Here is a 21,187-nt window from a genome sequence, read left to right on the forward strand (position 1 = left end):
AAGTTATCACGCCGCATATTTTATGAATGCATCTTATTATTTTGTACTGTATTTACAATACTGAAATGCATTTGAAATAAACTCAACCATCTATCTGCAAGCAGTATGGTGGATTTCGTCACATGGCAGAGTGGCCGGTGGGAAGAAAGAATCCCCTTCATGCACCATTTAGTCACATTAAGATCTAGTTTATCTACAGGGGTGATCGCAAAGACTTAACGTGCGCTTCAGTGGATGCTCTCTCGCGGAACACTATGCAAATGAGCACTGCAGGCATCCCCTCACGTATTTAGCACCAGGAGTTCCACCCTCAAGTTCCACATAACAATCCCCGTGTTTGCCTGTAAGGAAGATTGAACTTTCAACTCATGTGATGATGATGAAAGTCAGCACAAGTGGAGACGTGGGCTTGCATACCCCGATGGCCTCGACGGGTCGCCGTTCCAGAGTCACAGTGTAATTCATTTGGCCTGGACGCAGGTGTAGAGCTTCCCAGACTGACACGAAACCCAAATGGGTTTGACTGCAGTTACGCAACCGTGGCTTTACCTGGAAATACTCCTTCCTTTTTGTCAGTGAGACAACAATGTGAAATGGATTCAACTCCCCAGACTTTCCTCTCACCATTGTGTGTGGAGCTTTGTGATTGAACGAACATTGACCGAAAAGAAATGATTGTGTTAAATTATTTACCTCATATTAAATGTCTCAGGGAGCCAAATTGTGGCAGGATTTTTTTTTTTAACCAGCTACACAGCTACAGTTAAATAGATAGTTGGCCCAGACATTATTTGTGGATTTAATCATGCTTAGAAAGAACATTTAAGTATTCTCCTTTTTGTTTTCCTTTTGAAAACACATCCATCATTGTCGACTTGATTTTGTTTTCAAGAGCTTTGCCCAAATTGTGTTAATATGATCCAGCAATGCCTTTAAAATTGCATTGGGATTGTGGTTCTTAGTGTTCCGCTGGTAATTGCTAGAGAGGAAAAGTAGTATTGACAAAGCCTTTTGAGCAACAGCGATAAGCTTACAACTCAAGAGAGACAAGAAATGTTTTGTTGCTGCAGATGCTAAGTGTTGTTGATGTTGTTTATGCTGCTGGCGCACTCTGATGTCCAAAATATGACCACTGAAACCTAAATTCCAAATATTCTTCCATGAAATAAATGGTCTACATTTATTGCCAACAATTTATTCTTTTTGTAACATTTCTCTTGGCTGAACCGCTTCATAGCCTGCTTTAATTTATTATTTTTTTTCTCCACTCGCGCATTTTAAAAATGTTGAAAATCTGTGAGTATTCCCTCGGCTAGATAACAAGAGCAAAAGTTGGAAGGAGAGAAGTTAATTGAGCCAGACTCATTACACAGTAGAGACTCAGTTGGGTACGACATGAGGGCAAACAAAGCCGCACAATATTTGAGTGGTGAGAAATTAGTTTTTGGATGCTAGTTATTTCCCGGAAGCACATTCCAATAATCTGCACGCAAGAATAACAAACACAATATACATACCCAAACATAAACCACCTTATTTTCTATATTTTCCAAACAACATTCAAAATGATGTCTGTATATGGAAATCACACTCAGAGACGTATTTCATTGTTATACTTGTCAGGTAAGACTCAAACATGGCGCTCCAAAAAGCAATCACAGCCATCTGTGCTGGAAACTACATAGATGGCTGCATCTCTATAGGCCGCGGGCTGCCAGCCATCGAGAGAAAATTGGCAAAGTGTGTGGATTCCTGTACTAACACACACACACACACACACACACACACACACACACACACACACACACACACACACACACACACACACACACACACACACACACACACACACACACACACACACACACACACACACACCTTTTCATCAAATCCACACACTTCTTATCACTTCTCAGCTTGGGGCATGACTGACGACAGGCCGTCTCGTACGTGCCCTAAACTTCAATCGGTAGATATTATCCCTTGTGGCCTCAGCCCCGTATTACAGCTCATCACAACGCGAGGAAACGACTTCTTATCTTCGCTCCTCACATTCCAGCCTGACACTGTTATGAATATTTTTCTGCTTTCTTCATTGCGTACGCACAGTATGCGTCCGTGTGTGCCTGTCTTGAAACTCTGCAGACAAGAAATTCTATCAAATTCTTTTTTTTTAATGAATGGACTTTCAAACATAGTTCGAGCCATAAGATGTACATTGAAATAATTTTGTTGTTGTTGTACTCCAAATTATATTGCTTTTTTTGGGGGGGGGGGGCTCTGTGTCGTGCAGACATCATCGCTGTGCAACACGCCATGTTTCCAGGTTAGACGTCAGCTCATTAGTGCGCCTCAGCTTTGTCTTTGCACAGGTTCAAACCCCCCCCCCCCCGCTGTCAGATTGTCATCAGGTCAAAGGGCCATGACCAGCAGAGTCAGAAGTGCATTGTTAAGTCCTGATTGATTAATGGCATGTCACGCTGCAACACCTGTTCTCTTCAAAATCACAATGCAGTATGTATTTGTTCTCAGATTATTCTCGACTTTCTGACTCCCCGAAGCGTTGTGGTAGAAATCTCGCTTTGATTTTATGCGAGCAAGGAGCATGAATGTGGAAGTGATGCTGTTTCTGCTACTTTTGTGATGTTTATGAGCTTTGGGAGTCTGGGTTTAGATTTTTGGATATCGTCATTAGAATGCAGTGGAGCCTTCCGAGTCAGACACGATCTGTTCTCTGGCGCTAGTTGACCTCTTTGAAGCGATCCAAAGGCCACAAATGAACGGGTTTGGCGGAGAACTGCTAGCCACTTGTGCTTTAAATGAACACGTCTCAATTTCTCCCCCAACATAGCAACCCATTAAAAGACAATAAGCACCACAACTGCCTTCATTCCAACCGAGTGGCTCTTGTAATCGTTCCCATCAGTCGTAGCTGGGAAGGAATACAGAACATGTTTGTCATTATTCATTCGGGAGGAGCTGTGAATTTGTGGCAATCACATTAGCAGATAAACAGTGAGGCCCAAGGGAGACACCCACGAGTTCCTGCTCCCAATTAACACCCCTGACTTTCTTCCTCTCAGTGTGGAAGACCCAGCGACACTGATTCATCGTCGTGTCAATTTTTTTTAATTATCATTAGCAAACACAGTCAACATGCAATTCAATTTGCATTGACGTTTTAATGAGTGTTATTGTATACAAGATTCACTTTATGTCTTATCTGTTGACATTTGATTGAGGTGATTTTCTTGCGAGAATTTGTCATTGTCACTTGTACACAATCGGTACGGAATCACTGATAATGTTTATTGTGGGTGATGTTGGTTCTTCCGTGCGAATGAAAAATTATTCAAAAGGTTTCTCGGGATTTGTACACTGCAAACTACAAGCACTTCCAAGAGTGCATTTTCTCTCTGAGGTAAACGTCAACTCTGCTTACCACACTTGGCTTTCCTCCTCCTTCTCACGCTTGCATGATAAGGTTGATGTTATTGGAGCAGACAGCATCCTTGCCACGGTTGTCAAACAAAGGAAGGGTTCATCTCCTGTAAGGCTGCTCTGCTACTCGAGGTTTTCTTATTTTAGAGACAATTGCTGCTTTCCAACAATGTGAGCTTGAGCTGCATGGTGATTGTCCTTAACCAAATCTACAAGTCCAGGCAATGCCACTCTTGCTCTTTCTCTCCATTGTAATGACTTTAACCACACAGGGCATCATGATTTTGTTTGGCAAATTACCAAGTCTTACAAGACAGAAAGAAACAATGCTGAATGGGAAAGGGTGGAGCTTTTCTGAATCTGTTGCAGCCATATCAAATCATTTCATTCAGTTGAGACTGAAATGCTTCAATAGAAAATATTCACGCAGTATGACCACCCCCCCTCCCAAACTTCATCCCCTGAAGATGTAGAACGAGGTGTTAATATATTCTAGCTCAAAAAACACAAGCGTGCACTGATGTGATGCCAAAGACAGCAATGGCACACATGCACACACGTGCATATACCTCGGGGTGCAATTGGAAATGCATTTTTGTAGGGTACCCCTTTCCAAGCGTGAGATGCTGACAGGAGACTCAAAGTGACACGGTGTCAGCTTCCTTCAGCAGGGCAGAACCGTCATGTTTAAAATCACTCAACATCTTGTCAGCTTTCTGTCTTTTGGAACAAAATGGACGTTAACTGTTTCTTGAAAAAAAAAACCCCATTATATATAAATGTAAAATTAAAAAATATATATAAATAAAATATAAAATAAAAATAAAATATACAAATAAATGATATATGTATATGTGTGTGTGTGTGTATATGAGTATCTTTGTCAACCCCTGACAAATGAATCATCTGTAATCAAGCCCATTTTCCCATTGGGCAAACCTTCCGCCAAAACAATGGTGTGACTCATGGTTTCCCCCCCACCTCACCTCACCCCATCCCCTCACTCCCATTCCCTTCCATGTCATTTAATTAATGCACAATAGAGAGTGACGGACATAGTCAGTGGTGCATAAAACCTCGCTGACGGACAGGTCACGTCAAACGGCCGACTCACTGAGTGCTGTTCAACATGTCCCCCCCTTTGTGAATGACAGCCGCTCCCAATTAACCCCCTGCACACACACAAACACGCAGTGCACTTGCTCACTCCCACGCACCGGGTTGTGTCTTTATTAATTCCATTGACCTCGTTCCGGATCAGCAACTCATTTGCATGTTCCATTTGCAGCACGATGTATATCTGTATGCATACAAATCCACGTTCACTGCCATTTCACAAAGGAGGTCTGGGTCCCTCTAGCGTGCTTCCACAGTGATGGCCAGTGGGTTGGATCCACCCTGGCTTGCATGCCTGTCATCATGTCCGATCACGTGTGCGACCTCCCTCTGACCTTTTTAAAACAATGGCGGCGCATCGTTTCCTACATCGGCATGCAAACATTGGCAGTTGTCCTGTTAGGTGGACTTTCGTCATTGATAACTATCATGGTGAATTTGGTTTTTGGATTGTTTCCAAATGATGTTCCATTAAGGATGAAATTGGGAGATAAATTGTTGAATATTCCATAGGTTACAGTGCTTATAATGAGAAAGCTTACACAGTACACCAGCAGATGGGGCCACATGCTTCAGAGAACATTTTATTTACTAAAGGATGGGCAATTTAAATGATGAAGCACCGCACTATTTTTCTACACTTTTACTGGAGGCCCGCAAAGAACAACACACTCTGTATTCAGATCCATAACAAAAATGCCATTTTAAATAAGAACAAAATATTTACACATTTTTATTGAACTCATGCACATCATCACATGTACATCACTGTAGCAATATTCAGATCCTCCTTTACCTTACCACGAGAATGAATAATGAATAGATGATAGTAAATAATAAATAGATTTTCAAAATTATTATACCCTAATTAATATTTCAATGACATTTTTATACTAGAACTTCCAAAGGTAGTGTGTTATAGGGCCACCATTTCTCAATGCTTTCTATTGTTACCAAAATAGGAATATTTTTTCATCCAAGAAAATGTTTGGATTCTTTGATTGTATAATTTGCAGGAAATCATGTAAATTGATTTAAACCATTACAAGGTTCAACTGTAGACATATACCGTATGACAGTTTTTCCATTTGAGCATTTGTAGCAGTCATGCAAGAGGAAGAAAATATTTTATCATTGTCTAATATTAAAACATAAGAGCAACCTGCACATTTACACTTTCATTTCTTCAAACGTGTTAAACAAAACACACCTGTGCATGCACCACCGACTAGATCGAAATTGTCAGTTATCACCTCGGCCAAGGTCTGCCTCTGCTTGTTTTCTACTTTTGTGCTTTTGGAAAGAGCCACCAATTTCCACAATACTTAATAAATGAGTCTGTCAAGGGAAGAATACAATCATTCCCTGAGGCCAAGTTGTTTGGGAAAGCTGAACAAAAACCTTGGCACTTTCCCAAATGTTGTAGTGGGAGTTTCTCTTTCTCGACTTCAAGAACTTTTCTCGATTCACCACTTGTCTGCAATTTTTAGCCCACTAAGGCAGTGTTTTTGAAGATGTGAGGCACGTGTTTCATATTCATATTCAGACAACAGACGTCCATAGACGGTCACAAGAACGATCTGCGGTTTGAGTCAGGACATTTGGGCTCATCCTGAAAATATGCTCTGGATGGGTTCCTGCACTTCTTGAACATTTTTATTTGTCTGGCTTTGACAGTTGTTACATTCAACTACTTTCACACGTCCAGAAATATAAAACACAGAGTTAGCTCGAGTGTTCTGCATTCACTATATTAATATGCTCAAAGAGAAGTCCTTCCATCACCGTCCAAGAATGTTCCTCAATTGTTGCCACGGAAACCTCGACTGTCATCTCATGATTGAACTCTAAAGAAGAAGCTAGCCTCCCAATAGAGCCCATTCTTCCTCACTCCTGCTGTGTTTTACATTCTCCACACGTACAATTCAAACAGAAATATTTGAGAGAAGAGACCGCATGCAGCTGTAGTAAATCCCTCAGGGTACACCGAAAATAAACAGACTGTAATGTTAGGGTTACACGTTCGCGCGCCTTACTAATGCAGTGGTTTCATTTTTTTGCTGCTGTAGTCTCTTCTTGAATGATAAGAAGAATTCACCTTCAACGGATCAATTATTGTAAATTATTTCAGGTGAAAACAAATATTGCGTAAATGATTAAAATATTAAAATTGTAAATAATATATTTAAATATACATATATAATAGCGGATAATACCATGGAAAGTATTATACTTTCAAGAATAATATAAAAATAATGAATAATTTGGTACTTAAAAATGTACTTAAACTGTATTGAATTAAAATAAGAGTTTAAGGCATAATGCAGTTGAAACATTTAATTCAGCAATACTTTTGTGCATCACTACAGGGAGCCTGCATATTGTACGCATACCACACTTTAAAGAATGACTGCTTCATATCCAAGTAGTGGAGCTGAAACAACATGGCCTCAGCTGCTTGGAGCCATGTCGTGCACTCCACTTTGCCTCAACTACATCAAGACACGATTAATCCACCTCCACACTGTGGATAGACATGAGTGAATGCACACATTTGTCCTACCTCAGACTTTGGCAACGTTCATGGTACCAGGCAATCCGTCCCTTCTTCTACATTGGCACAGATACGTTTAATCACACCAAGGAGTACGCCAGAGCAGCAGGTGGTATAATAATTCTTGCTTTAGCCATGTTGTTTGCCTGTTTACTTAATGTCCATTAGATGCCATCCCTTCCTTCACGTCAGCTGTGTCTTTGCCAGGCCAGATGTACACCCTGAGGGTGGCCAAGGCTCTGGCCATGACAGCTGTAGATGTGCAGCCCGCATCTGCTGAACCCAAGTGAGAGAGGATTTTGCAAAAGAACTGGCGAGATCTCAAAACATAACAGCTCACTACAAAATATTTGAAGCAGTTTTATGCAAAGGAAGTAAAAGTCAAGAGGTTTTACAATTTTCCTTTTATTTACCACTGCAATGGAATCCAAATGACGCAAAAGGAGCTTTTTGCTTCATTTAAAAGGTTTCACAAAAACATGGCCTTTATTGTTCAGGTATAAAAGCCTTTTTATCAAGAGAACTCAAAGCGGCCATTTAACAGTTTTAAATAAAACTGTCTATTTTCAGAGACTGCAGCACATTCGCTTGCTTCTTATGTTTTTCTGCTTTCATGTTTGTTCTCTGCTTATCAAGAACAGATATTCAACTGCATGTTGGATTCCTTACCTTCATAAAACTTTGGAAATATTTGAGCAAGCCTCCTCATTTAATGGTTTTTATTCAGGAACGGTGCTTCTCATCCCACACTTTTGTACTTGAAGGCAATGACATTGAAAATTATTCAGTGGCCGAGTCACTCGAGTATGCTTTTCACTTATGAATTCAAACTCGAAGGTCATCGCCTAGAAAGCGAGTATTGAAATTTATCATGAAGCATGCCAAACCTACTATGACGATAACGGGAGATTGTTGGCACCCGAATCTAACAGCCACTATTGGGTAGAAATGACTGCGGCAAATTCAATTGCTTTTAGTGTACTGGCAGCATCCCTGACCAGTTTTATTCTCATCTTTTTATCAATTTCAGAGGGATCATGTCCATTTCTTGGTAATGTCATCGTGGTGCCGTATTTTTAGCTGTGCTGGTATCAATAATGAAGAAATAGTCATTTTAATGATAAGGTACATCAGCCAGTGCTTTTTTTTTTTCTTTTGTCTTTTTTTAATTTTTTTTAATTTATAACAAACCATTGTCCAATCACAAAGATGCAATGCGGTAGCTTCACAGCACTGATACGAAAGTCACACAAGGAAACGTACATCGAGTCATAGTTCACGTGCTGATTGTCTTGAGGAGGTTTAGAGTTGTGTGACTAATTGGCAAGTGTGAAAATAGAGTTGATGCAGTGTCTTTCAATGATCTCCTCAGGGGTGGGCAACCTACGGCGCGTGGACCAAAAGATGTCTCGCAAGAGTAGTTGATTGTACCTGCCATGCAATTCTAAAGAGAAAATGAAGCAACAAGCAATGATAAACAGGGCCTCACATCTATTTTTCATTGTGAATCCCCCAAAAGATCCATAGAGTTTGATGGTTAGTTGACAAGTGTTTGAATTTCGGCTCAGGAATTCCTGTGTGTCGTTCCCATGCTTCCTCCAGAAACATGCAAGCAGACGATATTGTCCATAGGTGGGAATGTGAATGGTGGATTATCCATATACGTGCCACACAATTAACTGACAACCAATCCAGAAGTCTAAAGTCAGCTGGGACAGACTTCAGCTCACCCGAATGTATTCATGCACTATAGAAAATGGATGGATGGAATTCAGCAGAAGATAGCTTTTTTTTTTTTTTTTGATGTGGGGATTTGGGTTTGCTCTGTTGCAATTGGAGACCGTTTTTTTCTATTATTTCATTCTCGTGGCAGGCTGTCATGCTGAGAACCCCTAAAAGACATCAATTTTCACCAGCATACACACATTTGTGACATGTTGAGGCCCCCAAAAAGGCGAATAAGCAAGAGGCCCTTCACATCATCTGATGCAAAAACACCTCAGAGCGACTATGATGAAAATAAAAAGCTCCCAAACAGTTAATACTTATATATAAGAAACATATTTGTGCGGTGGTTTCATCCTTCAAGGAGTGAAAAAGTGCTGCTTTCGCCTCTCATAGCAGGCGGTATATTGAGCGACAGCAAACGTCTTTCTATGCACGCCACGATAGTCACTGCATGACACACAGATACACATACGCGCGCACACACACACACATTTGGAGCAGAATCAGTGCAAGTCACCAGTCTTAAGAGGCTTCTGTTGAGAAGGCGACGGTCCTCGTTCCCGATAGCGTTTCCACTAAGTCCTTACATATCAGTTCTTCTCAGCTTAGCGCACTACAGCGCACATTCCTCCTCGTGCGTACACCTTACGAGTAGATGGACCAGTAGATGATGTTAAAGAGGATGTAAGCTCCGGGAAAGACCACCCGGGAGTATTTGTCTATGGCGTGTGTGTCGATCCATATGTTCACGTAGCCCCTGGAGGCCTTGACCTGGCCTGTGAGCTGTGGATCGTTCAGGGCCACCTGAGCCAGAATTCGATCTTGGTGCCCGCCATTCTCCGGCATGCCGTAGTTCCCCGTGGTGTTGATGTCCATGGAGCCGTATCCGGTGATCTGGGGGTCGATCATCATGTCGTCCGGGTTCCCGATGCCGCAAGTGCAGGGCAGCTAGGAAATTTTTTCAAAAAAAAAAAAGTTTACTAGTTTGTTGATCTCCTAAAAGCTATAAATAACCTCTGATATTTAAGAAATCCTGTTTGTGCTGTAAATCTTTCCCGGTGGTAATGTGGGCGATTTTGGCTCCATATGCCCTCACATTTGCCAGATGAAATATTATAGAATGGTTGAGCTCCAGGCCTGCATTGATTGGCCATGGCCCCGAGAGAGGCTTACACTGATGCAATGTAGAAAATAGTCACTGCAAATTAACATCATATATTATTCATTCTCGCGTGTGCCGCCTTACAATTCCCTTCACGATGCTTATCGGACGATTTGTTGAATTGGTACTCTTGGCTTTAATTAGTTTTCAAACTGTAGTAAATAATGTAAAGTGGATTATTTTGGATGGCAGACTCAAACGACTCAATCCCTTAAGAGAATTTCATGATTTCAGTACATAGATAAAAAAACTGAAGGAAACTTAAACTGATACAATTTCAAAAATATGTCTTTCAAATGAACGTCCACACTAGATTTGCCCGTAGTAATTTTAGACCTGCCTTTTAATATGGCATATCCATCCTTTCCTTTTTTTTATGGTGGACATCTTCATTATAAGATCACATGTGAGCTTTACCACAAATTAGCACAATGTATTGAGTCAGCCAGAGAAATCCTTACTCCACCTCATCAAAGAGCGAGTAGTTTTATTCTATTTTACTTTAATTTAATGATATCCCTTGGGTTACATCCTCATACACTTTTATAACAGTCAACAATTACTTTTAAAACTACCAGCACAACTAATAAAGGCTTCAATTATTTCCCAGTGGGAAAATGCATACATTATATTAATCTTTCTTTCTTGTGCCAATTTAGAACTGTTTGAAATGTAATGTGGGGTTTAGTTTGTATTTTCACCAGTCACAGAGGCTATTTAAGATGGAAAATATGACTTGGGATTTGACTTTGCTTCATCCAAATATCTGTTTCATATTTATATATTCTCTTCTTGGTCTCGGTCTTTTGCACCCAGTGGAATAGCAAAACCTCCTCCAGGCAGCAAGAGTATTTATTCATGTGTTCCGCAAATAAAAGTACATTGATTTAAAAGTGAAACAATTTTATCCTTGTTGGATTAAATAAATCGCCCCTCGGCACCACCGTTGTTAGACGAGGCCTTTAAACGCAATGATAATATAAGTATTTTAATCTTCCTTGGGTAATTTGTTTGCTCAAATGCAGTGCAACTGACAATCGTTGCGGGAGACGATGCGAAAGTGCATTTTTCAACATCGTGCAGGTTAAAAGCGCCATTAAAAATTCAAACGGTGAAAAGAGTATTACTTACTCTCTCCCTCAGCTTCCTCTCTTTCCTCTCCTGAACTGTGGAGAGGTAATTGACGGCGGCGTACTCGATCACCGACAGGAAGACAAAGACAAAGCTGACCCATAAGTAAATGTCCACCGCCTTAATGTAGGACACTCGCGGCATAGAGGCGTTGACCCCGGTGATGATGGTGGACATGGTGAGCACAGTGGTGATACCTACCATGAGAAACACACACACCAAAAAAAAAAAAAATCCCTCAGTCTAGTTACAAGACCATGTTAAATCAAACACAAAAATAGAAAACGGTACAGAACGGCGTGAGACACGATTATTTGCACGATTGTGCTCCAAAGCAAGGTCAGACAAGAAGTAAACATGTAGGACACAGATTGCCTGCAGCTGTCCGCCGTGGAGGGCCTTTGGCTTGAGATTGTCACATTTAGAAATAAACAGCTTTTTATGTGTGACGCTAAAGGAGAAAAACATGTATTCCCAAAAAAAAGTTTATTTTTTTAAATTCACTACGCACATGAATACTAAGTGTTTTCTTCTTTCTCAACTTGATAAATGAACCTGTTTATATTACAAAGAGGCCTGATAGTTATTCGATTGTTTGTTTAATTCTGTTTTGAAGCAATTGAGAGTAGAGAACTTGGAGGACGTGACTTGGAAACGATCCTGTTGATTGAGTCGCAACTCGTTTGCTGTCTAAAGAAAAACGACATGTCGGGAGCAATGGGAACTTCCTCCACTACTCCTCTGGGTAGCGTTATTCTGATTAATAAAACGGTGCCATGGAAACAGGAGTCCAGATTATATAAATTGTACTACCTCATTAAAAATAATAGTGTGTAGTCTAATGTCAAATAACCCATGTAACCCCAGTTATAGGTCTGGCTTTAATTAAAAAAAAAAAAAAAAAGACATTTTTTAAAGACTAGACACCTGTGAATGAATGTTTTGGTGCATTTTTTTGTTTTTCAATTTGTCAGCGCAGTGTTCAAAATTTGCATAATGCTGCAGTGGGTCACAAAAAGCTCATTTTTGGAATATTAGCTGTACCTTGTTTTTGATGAAAATTATGGTTCGATTACGCAACTGTATTTTAATGTCGCTCATTATGGTGCTTGGAAAGCTAAGAGTGTTTTCAAGTAGGAGCTTTGGTGTGGAAATTTGACAGCCAGCGTCCTTGAGAGAACATCGATCTAAAACCTGAACAAATATAGAAGAATTCGCTTTTTTGTTAGGTCCACAATGGCCTTTCAGGAACTGCCAGTACGGTAAGAGATAGCATTGGAGAAGTCTAATAGAACCTAGATGATCAGATTAGAGGAGCATATTTGATTTGGTATCTACTGATTGCTATGATACAATTTGATGTACTGTGGTGTGCAAGTCGTGCATTGCTTTCTTCTTTTCATTTCCCCTTAGTCAGAAAGAGCATCTCGTGCCAATTTGTAAGGGAATTGCAATCTCTAATTGTCATTACAGTTTCTATTACGCCGTTAATGTGTTAATTAAATCTGAATGAGCAAGAAAAAAGTATTTTGTGTGGATCAAGGCTGCTAAGGACTGCCATAGGCACATTTTTCTTTCAGTCTTCCCATGTGAACATTATGGCTGTATAATGGGTAGAAAATGATGAGAAACTCAAAGGGGGCGGGGCTTACCTAGGGGTACTCTAGCGGGTACTGCCCTGCGGTCGATCCAGAAGGATACCCAGGACAACATGACCATGAGCGTAGCGGGGAAATAGGTCTGCAGCAGGAAGAAGAAAATGTGGCGACGCAGGGTGAAGTGGATGTATAAGCGGTTGTACCAGCCTGTGAAGGACAAACCAAACACACACACAATCACACATACAATGATGTGTACAAGCAGTTGATAGGACATGAAACCTCCTAAAGGAAAGGTTCATGCTATTTCTGGCAAGGGAAGATAGCGCGTAAAATCCTTTTAACACTTCAGAGGCTCTTGTGAGCAGGCAAATGATGAGCGCCCGGAAAAAAAATGCCGCAGGGCCTTCAAAGCGCCGCACAAGTTGTTCGAAGTCATTTGATTCATTCAATCTGTGAAATTTAAATAGTTGTTGCTTGCACTGTTTTCATCCAGCTGGAATTTGTTTTTAAATATTCTCCCACACTTGGGGATCAGTGTAGGAGAGACTTTGAAAGCTAAACGAGGTGAACTGGAATTCTCATGTGGATACTTGAACACACAGGAAGGAGATTAGGTACCTGTGCTGCTGTAGAAAGCCAGTTTGGTGGTGGTGTGAAATTTCTGGATGAGGAACTGGGAAAGGGATATTCTGTCATCCGTGTTGAGGGATTCGTTGCCTTTCTTCCAGTAAAGCATCAAGTCGTCGTCCGTGTACGCATCTGTGGAAAGGGGCAGGCAAGAAATTGAAAGCATCGACCCTGCGTTCATTTAGATCAACATTTCTTTTGTGCACTTTGTCTGGCGGCATCAGATGCCGCAGAACACAAACTAAAAAGGTTTTTTTTTCTTTTTCATGTGGGCATAGCCTTTGGGAGGTTGTTGTCAAGATGTGAAAGATGCGATGATGAATCTGCTCACAGCTTTCGATCTCCAGAGAGCACGTCTGGGTATCCAAAGGGAAGCGGCTGAGGTCCATGTTACACATGGCGGTAACCGTGACCCTACAAGAAAAAGATATTTATATACTGAGCAAAAGTCTTCCCTTTATTATTATTATTTTTTTTTTTAATGATTCCAAATGAGGTCGCTCCACATTGTGTTTAACTGAACAATATCACATTTGTCTCATATTGTGATTATAGTTTTTACACAATGATGGATTCAATGTGCCCTTCCCTTGCAGTAGCAACCTTCAACTTTTATTTATTCATATACTGCAGTTTCCATTTCCCATTCAATTTCATTCCCCACTGTGATTCGGGGGGAAAGTTTTTATTTAGTTGACCATCCTTTCACACAAAAAAGTTCATGAATAAAAAATTTTTTTTGTGTGTAGGTAATTGCAAACATGACAGAGATGGATTTTTTTTTCCCTTTAAATGTAAAATCTCAGGAAACTGTTTATCGTCCGCTGCGTTTACCTGAGGCTGTACAGCACGTTGCCATCAGGATAAACCCTCAGCATGACATTGTCGGTGGTGGTATCATGGATGAAAGAGCGCTTGGAATGCACAAAGAACATATCCGGGACCCAAATTTTCTTCACCAGTCGACTGTCAAAAGTCATGCTCTGGTTGTTGGTGCTGGGAAATGACAGTCTTTCGTCCTTCCAGTAGTGACGAAGATAAAGTGTCATGGTGAAGTCCTGGAAAGAAAAATGTCAAAGTGCTGCCCCCGTGACTTAAGCAATAGTTTTTTTTTTTGCTCACCATATCCACTTCAGAGATGGTGTCCAAACTTTCGACTTGAACATCTACTCCGACTGGAATGGGAGGACCTGAAGTAAAAAATGATAGTGACACAGTGATGCTAAGTTCACACAGATGGCTTTCACTTTCATTGTCACTTATCAAAACATATTTAGTGTCAACGCAAATCAGTCTGGCTGTGGGATTCGAGAGTCCCTGTGACCTATTTCCGCTTTGAGACTCCACAGCATCATCCTCCGATAAGTGCGCGAATACAATTAGGTCGCAATAATGGATCAAAGTTGATGCAGCGGCAGGATGAAATTCAGCTTGTGGTTGCATTTTTAGAGGATGTGCAATTGAAGTGTGAAGCGGGGAAAATATTTGTATTATAATATTTATATTTGAATAAGATGAGTACTACTACTGCATGCTGACAGTAGTTTTTATTTGAAAGCTGAAATGCTAGAATCCACAAAATATATAAACAATATAAATACAATAGAATTTTTGGGAATAAATAAACAAACAAATAAATAAATAGAAAAACAAGTAAATAAATAAATAAATAGAAAATAAATAAATAAATAAATGTGACTTTTACTTACTATGTTACTTTTTCTAATTCATGACACATTTTTTTGGACTGTTGAGACTTACTCTGGAGCAACTTAGTACAAAAAAAGATCTGTGTACACATTCCAGTGTCAATCTAAACTGAACATTTTTTTCTTTGTAAAGGAATAATTTTCTTCTGTGAGAGCTCACCATTGAGGTGACTACTGAGTGTACATTCACATAGGATTGTGAATGTTTATCCCATAAATACATTTTAGTCAACAACTCTTCAAATCCCCTTTCTACAGTAGAGTCAGCACTGGGAGAGACGAGATAGTACAAAGCACTCAGCTATGGCTGCCATAGCTGCCATACCTGCTTTGATAAACTACTCAAACTCAGCTTATAAAACAAATTGGCCCGAGTAAGTGACAGCACAGCACTTACGGCTTCAAGCAAGCCATAAATATTTCTTTTTTTTATTTTGCACTACTCAAAGCTAAAAGTCATTAAACACATCTCTTGGCTGACCTCCAAACGCCGGCCTCATGGTGAAATCGTGGTCGTCTATCCTGAGAAGCTGCTCTGATTTAGTCATCAGAGATTTGGTCAAGTCAGGGCTTCTTTTGTAGATTGGGCTGCGGAAAGAAATATATTTGAAGTAGACATGGGCCATTTGACTACATTACTTTGATTTATTGTGAAGGAAATCAATTAATGGGTTCCTCGTTATGTGGTTGCTATTACTTTGGATGGGATGGGATGGCATCATCTCTAAATGCTCTGAACTACTGTTTTCATTCCAGTGTAATGAGCAGAATAATGTTATGCCATAGTGGATGTCTGCATGGATATGGCAGCTCTATTAACAGTCAATTGAGCGAATAATTATTCCTATTGCTGTGTAATGAAATGCTTTTCTAGTGTTTACATTTAGCGCTATCAAAAAAATGAAGATACATAAAATGCCTCCTTGCAATACCAAAATAAATAGTGGATTTCCTCACCTTCCGGTTTTGTGACCTAAATCTTCATCCATTCTCGTTTCTCTTCGAGACCTGATCATTGAAAAAAAAAAAAAAAAATTTGAGTGACAGAAAGTAGACTGGACTTTAGTTTGATTTTGGTGAATTTGACCGATGTCATCATTTTTTTAAAAATTGTATTTGACAAAAACCTGAACGGGTGTGTCAATTTTTTTTCTATCCACTCTACGTATTCAAACAGGCTTACAAGAGCACACATTTCTTTAAGCAGCTCTCGATTACATCACGTAAACTTCAATCCCAGCATCAGTCGCACATGGGCCAAGAGGGCATCATCTCATCATTGCTTCCAAGTTGAGTGAAGGCATGTCTTCTCTGATGTCACTCTTCCAGAGGCGTGCCTTCAATACGTTCATGGCTTAACCAGCTTTCGTCAGACCACATGCGGCACGAGGGAGAAAAAGATGAGTTTCCAAACCCTCCAAAATGGATTAATGGAGTAGAGCATGTTGTGACAGACAGAGAGACAGAGACAAATCCCTCTGACAAGCACAGACGAATATAAAGACGACGGCACAGAAGCAGATGCAAAGAAAGAAAACAAGATGGGAGTGAGGTGAAGGAAATAAGGGCAAATCATGGGTGCTGGCTACACACATGGCCGATGGGTGCTACTCGTCTGCTTGCATCCAGCAGCTGGTTCCTAATCCTCTTGGCAGAAATGACGCTCCAATCCCCTCTCGGACTGTCATCAGAGCACAGCCGACTGCCTGTCTGCACTCCGCTTTACCTCGCAGCGTACCCAGTTGTAGGCCTACTTAATCAATCTCCAAGAGCCTCCATGTTTTCAATTTGAATCGCACAAGTGAACGTCAGGGATGATTTCTCCACGAGGAATCTAACAGGCAACACACCCACAATACAGCAGCAGCATGTTTGTGTGATTTCACACTTCTGGGAGACGACAAGAAATAAGAGATGATTACCACTATGGGGAGGGAGGATTGTGTACTTAAGTCGAAAAACGTGCGCAACTTCAGAACATGCGGCATCTGAAGGAGAAACTTCATTCCGCTTTGGCACCCACCGATTAGTGGTTTGCATTTTTTTTATTTTTTTTTTTTTTTTGGTCAGAAACCAATGTTTTTGTGAAACCATGCATATTCTACTGCTGATTGTGAAATAATGATCTTTAATATGGAAATATATTTAGTCATACTTATTACTGATTTTTTTATTTTCTGCAAGCATTTACAGATCAAACTAAAATATCTCGAAAACCTGACGTGCTAGAAAAAGAGTAAGGACATTTTTAATTAAGCGTAAAGATATGTCTCGACACACATCAAGCCATCTCTGATTAAAATTAGCTTTGACCAGTGTCATGGTTAAAGCAACAATACATTTCAAAGAGAAAAAAAAACTCAATGCAAAATAGCTGCCCGAAAGACAAAAGTAAGACTCCGGATTTGAGAAGAAAGCGACAAGGACGCTTGCAGGGATTACTGCTTTCAATCACGTTGGCGTCCATGATCGTTCTCCCCGTTCTAGTTGACAACCACCAATCAGCCGTGAGATGATTAGCGACAAAATGGTGCACACTCGCAGCCCAAATGACCTGAGGCGTGTTCGTTCTGGCTGATGATGCTTAGCTGTTTGTCTCCACTGAGCTCTCAACATCTGGACAAATGATAGAGAATCTAAAGGCGGCAGGATTATACGATACAGAGCGATGATCTTTGCTGTCAATAGACTTGTGACTTTTGCGATGGTCTTATTATCCTGAACAAAAAAGCAATCACAAGTTCATTGCGGCCACGAGTCAGCCAAGAAGGCATTTAAGAAGAGACTGATCACAAAAGGGACGAGGTGGCTGCTTGTATCTACAAATTGTTTTTTTCGTTTTAACCATCAAAACAGTCCAGTGCTACAGTTATAGCAACTCTTTTAATTCAGGAATAGACTACCTTTTATTTTTTTAATGAAGTCATAAATTAATGATGAAACGGAATCCTTTAGCAGTGTCTCTGCTAAAAACAAATGTCTCGAATGTATAATTAAATTTGCAACAATTCAATTAACAGGTTTCTCTTTTTTTGGAGAGGGGGGGCATTCTAAAGTAGCCCATTTGCATTTATATTTAAATTACAATTCCTCTGATGTTTTATTTCTTGCTCTGTTTTGTTTTGAATTATTGTATGATGGACTGAGTGAGCACGGTTTCAGTTTTGCCATCCCTGCTTTGCTTTTGATAGCTACTCTAATTAATTAATGAGGAAGTATTTTCCGTGTATGCCATGCTATTGGCTGGCAACCAGTTTGGGATGTAACCTGCCTCTTACCCAAAGTCAGCTGGGATAAACTCCAGCTACCCAGCAACCTTAATTAGGACACACGCAGTAAAGAAAATGGACGGATGAGCGGATGGATTGGTTTATTGATTTTGAAGTCACTTAGGGGCAAATATCGATCACATTTGTGACTATTTCCCCCTCAGCATTTAAAGTCTAAACGCTTGCTAAAGACTTTCAACCATTGGGTGATAACAAGAAGTTTAAATTGTCATTTTTATGGTCAGCCCCAGGTGACGAAATGTTTCGCTCGCCTGCGGCGGTTGTGGGGCAAAACAACTCGTCAGTGGTTCATAAATAGAAGTAGGGATTTAGGTCTCCCTTGTGCTCCAATCTGCTGTATGAAAAAAAAAAAAAAAAATCCAAACGGGAGGGGCGAGGTAGCACACAGGTGACTCAGGAAACGCCGCCCCACATCCTGTCAATCTAACCTGATGAACTCCTTTTCAAGCACACACAATAAAAAGCGACTGAAGCCACACGCGTGCACGCTTTTTTGCATTCCCACGTTTGTACCTGCTTTGTGTAAAGGTCTCCAGCTTGTGACCCCGAGACTGAGCCATCTTTCCGGCAGCGCCTGCCAGGCAGGCGAAGATGAAGAACACAAGCACAGTATCCACCCGCATGGCTCACATTCCCCGGAGAACGGACTTCTCTCTCTTTCTCTCTCTCTCCCGACAGTCAGAACGTGCTCCTCTCTTGGGCTCCAACTACTTCCTCAGGCATTCCCTCAGCCAGCGCCTGAGCTCCAACGTTGAGAGGGGGAAAAAAAGGAGCAAAAAACAAAACAAATCAAAGCCAAACTGGTTTATTCTACGGCCCGGGTGGAAAACATCCTATGTCCTCCGGTGCTTAATCTCCACAGTGGGAAAAGCAATTTTGACTAAACCCATAAATCCTTGAGCGTCAGATGGTGCAGATTTGATCCCTGCAGCGAGCGGCGGATGTGCCTGCCTCTCTGCTGCACTCACTGATGTGTGCTCTCGACTCGACTTTGCGCCGCCCAGAAGAACCAATTCCCACAATGATGCAGCGTGCTCATTTGTAAGGTCAACGCTTTGGAGATGCAGACTCACACAGGCTGGCATTTTGGAGGGGTGGCCTGAGTTACATGCGAACGGCTATTTAACTCCTTGTGAGCCTGTCACGACAAAAAACACATTCATCCTTTTTCTATACTATGCCAAAGGACAATTCAAACAACACACGAGATCATACATTCTCAACACAGGAGCCCAGATTGGAACCCCCAGCCTCAGAACTGAAGCGGCTGGGTAAACCACTTAATCACCATGACAAAAATGTGCCAGAAAATGAACAATGCTGCTGAATGCCATTTATGTTTCTGTCATAATTGGATGTCGGTGTCATTGTTTGCACGACACAAAGGTCAAAGCCAAAACGAAGGCATTTAGGTGAGATAAAGCAGCAGGGAGTCTGAAATAAAAGACAGAGAACGCTGTGGAATGCTAAAAGAAAAACAACACCTGTTTAGAATGTTCCACAAGTTAATTGGATATTAAAGGAACATCCTCAAAGGGCTCATTTTGGCTCAGGAACACGCCAAAAAAAAAAAAAAAAACATTGTTATTTAACGCTCACTGCTTCTCTGGGTTCACGATTATCTAAGATGAATGGAGGGAAGTGAAGTGGCAAAGTGTCCTGTGCTCTGACGATTCCACATTTCTAATTGTTTTTGGAAATCATTGATGTTGCGTCAAAGAGGAAAAGAACCAAACGTACTATCAGCAACACGTTCAATAGATATCATCTATGAGGGTATGGGGGGGTGGTAATGTCTTTGGCTTGGGTAAAATATTCTGAGTACGTGCCAGTTTTTCAGATCTATCATCCACTGAAATTGTCCCATTCGACCATAGTTATGCATCTGGATAGACTAATTGAAAAGTGTCCCACGCTGCCACCACAGATATGACATATTTCTCTCGTTTATTTTCTCCCCATATAGATGGTTGGATTAAAAAAACAGATTTTGAATTGGAGTGACTCACCATGGCAATCCCATGATTGAACAAGCCACAGGTCACTTTCTTTTTAAAAATGAGGATTATTTTTTTTATCACAATAAACAATTATTACATATGCATTCTAATATGGTCTTTTGCATGATCTAAAAGTAGCCTGGCCCATCTGTCCAATAAAACAAACAAACAAAATAACAAATCTGACCCTTGAGCCAAAAACAGATTAATATGTTATTACTGAATGGCTCAAACGAGGGCGCTAATTCTGCCCTTCAATGTTGATTGTTGACATATATTTCCTGTACTTTCACCCAAATATTTGTTTTATTTATATTCGTAATAAATTTTATCAGTAAAGGTAATTATTTCATAAACCATTACATAAAACCCGATCATCATAGTGGTGAAATATGATGTGACAGTTGACTCTTAACTTTGCATCACACACATGATTTTGTTTGGTTTGCTGCTCGCACGTTGTGTCTAAAAATACAAATAAAATAAATGTATACATAAATGTCACTATTGTCGAGGATCATAACAGATCATAACAAAACAGTTGTTTTGGGAGGAAGTGTTATGTGTCATGTGGTCCCCAGGTAGCCAATCATTATATTGTAATTATAATATATGTCTCATTTTTGACTTACAGGCATAAGCTACAATTATGTTACCTCTGGTTAAGGCACCATTGGGATAGCTTATCACCAAACAGATTTTGAAATGTTATTTAAGAAGGTTTTTTAAAAAAACACGTCACGGGAGTAAGTTAAAAGAAGTTTGCCTGACAGTCTAAATTTGGGGTGAATTGATATATATATCCGATTGGTTAGCACCGCGCTGGCG

At 40.5% G+C, this 21,187-nt stretch overlaps 1 protein-coding gene across 1 annotated transcript; it reads right to left on the minus strand.

The window, feature by feature from the left end:
- Positions 1–7,598: 7,598 nt before the first annotated feature.
- On the minus strand, positions 7,599–19,248 carry LOC147045312 (gamma-aminobutyric acid receptor subunit rho-1-like). The gene is made up of 10 exons (XM_085931657.1): positions 18,873–19,248; positions 16,027–16,077; positions 15,551–15,657; positions 14,483–14,550; positions 14,195–14,418; positions 13,692–13,774; positions 13,352–13,492; positions 12,785–12,937; positions 11,133–11,329; positions 7,599–9,787 (listed from the first exon to the last, which is right to left on the minus strand). The coding sequence occupies exons 1-10, from the start codon at positions 18,980–18,982 to the stop codon at positions 9,485–9,487; spliced, it is 1,437 nt and encodes a 478-aa protein (XP_085787783.1). The 5' UTR covers positions 18,983–19,248; the 3' UTR covers positions 7,599–9,484.
- Positions 19,249–21,187: the final 1,939 nt, after the last annotated feature.

The sequence above is a fragment of the Syngnathus leptorhynchus genome, chromosome 15 (assembly GCF_054491065.1).
Source record: "Syngnathus leptorhynchus isolate UIUO chromosome 15, UIUO_Slep, whole genome shotgun sequence".
Classification (NCBI taxonomy): domain Eukaryota; kingdom Metazoa; phylum Chordata; class Actinopteri; order Syngnathiformes; family Syngnathidae; genus Syngnathus; species Syngnathus leptorhynchus.

Coding starts and splice junctions, on each gene's coding strand:
- LOC147045312 (XM_085931657.1), bottom strand. CDS start 18,982: ATGCGGGTGGATACTGTGCTTGTGTTCTTCATCTTCGCCTGCCTGGCA. Junction 15,658..16,026: donor TTAGGTCACAAAACCGGAAG/GTGAGGAAATCC, acceptor TTCTTTCCGCAG/CCCAATCTACAAAAGAAGCC. Junction 12,938..13,351: donor GGCTTTCTACAGCAGCACAG/GTACCTAATCTC, acceptor TGTCCTTCACAG/GCTGGTACAACCGCTTATAC.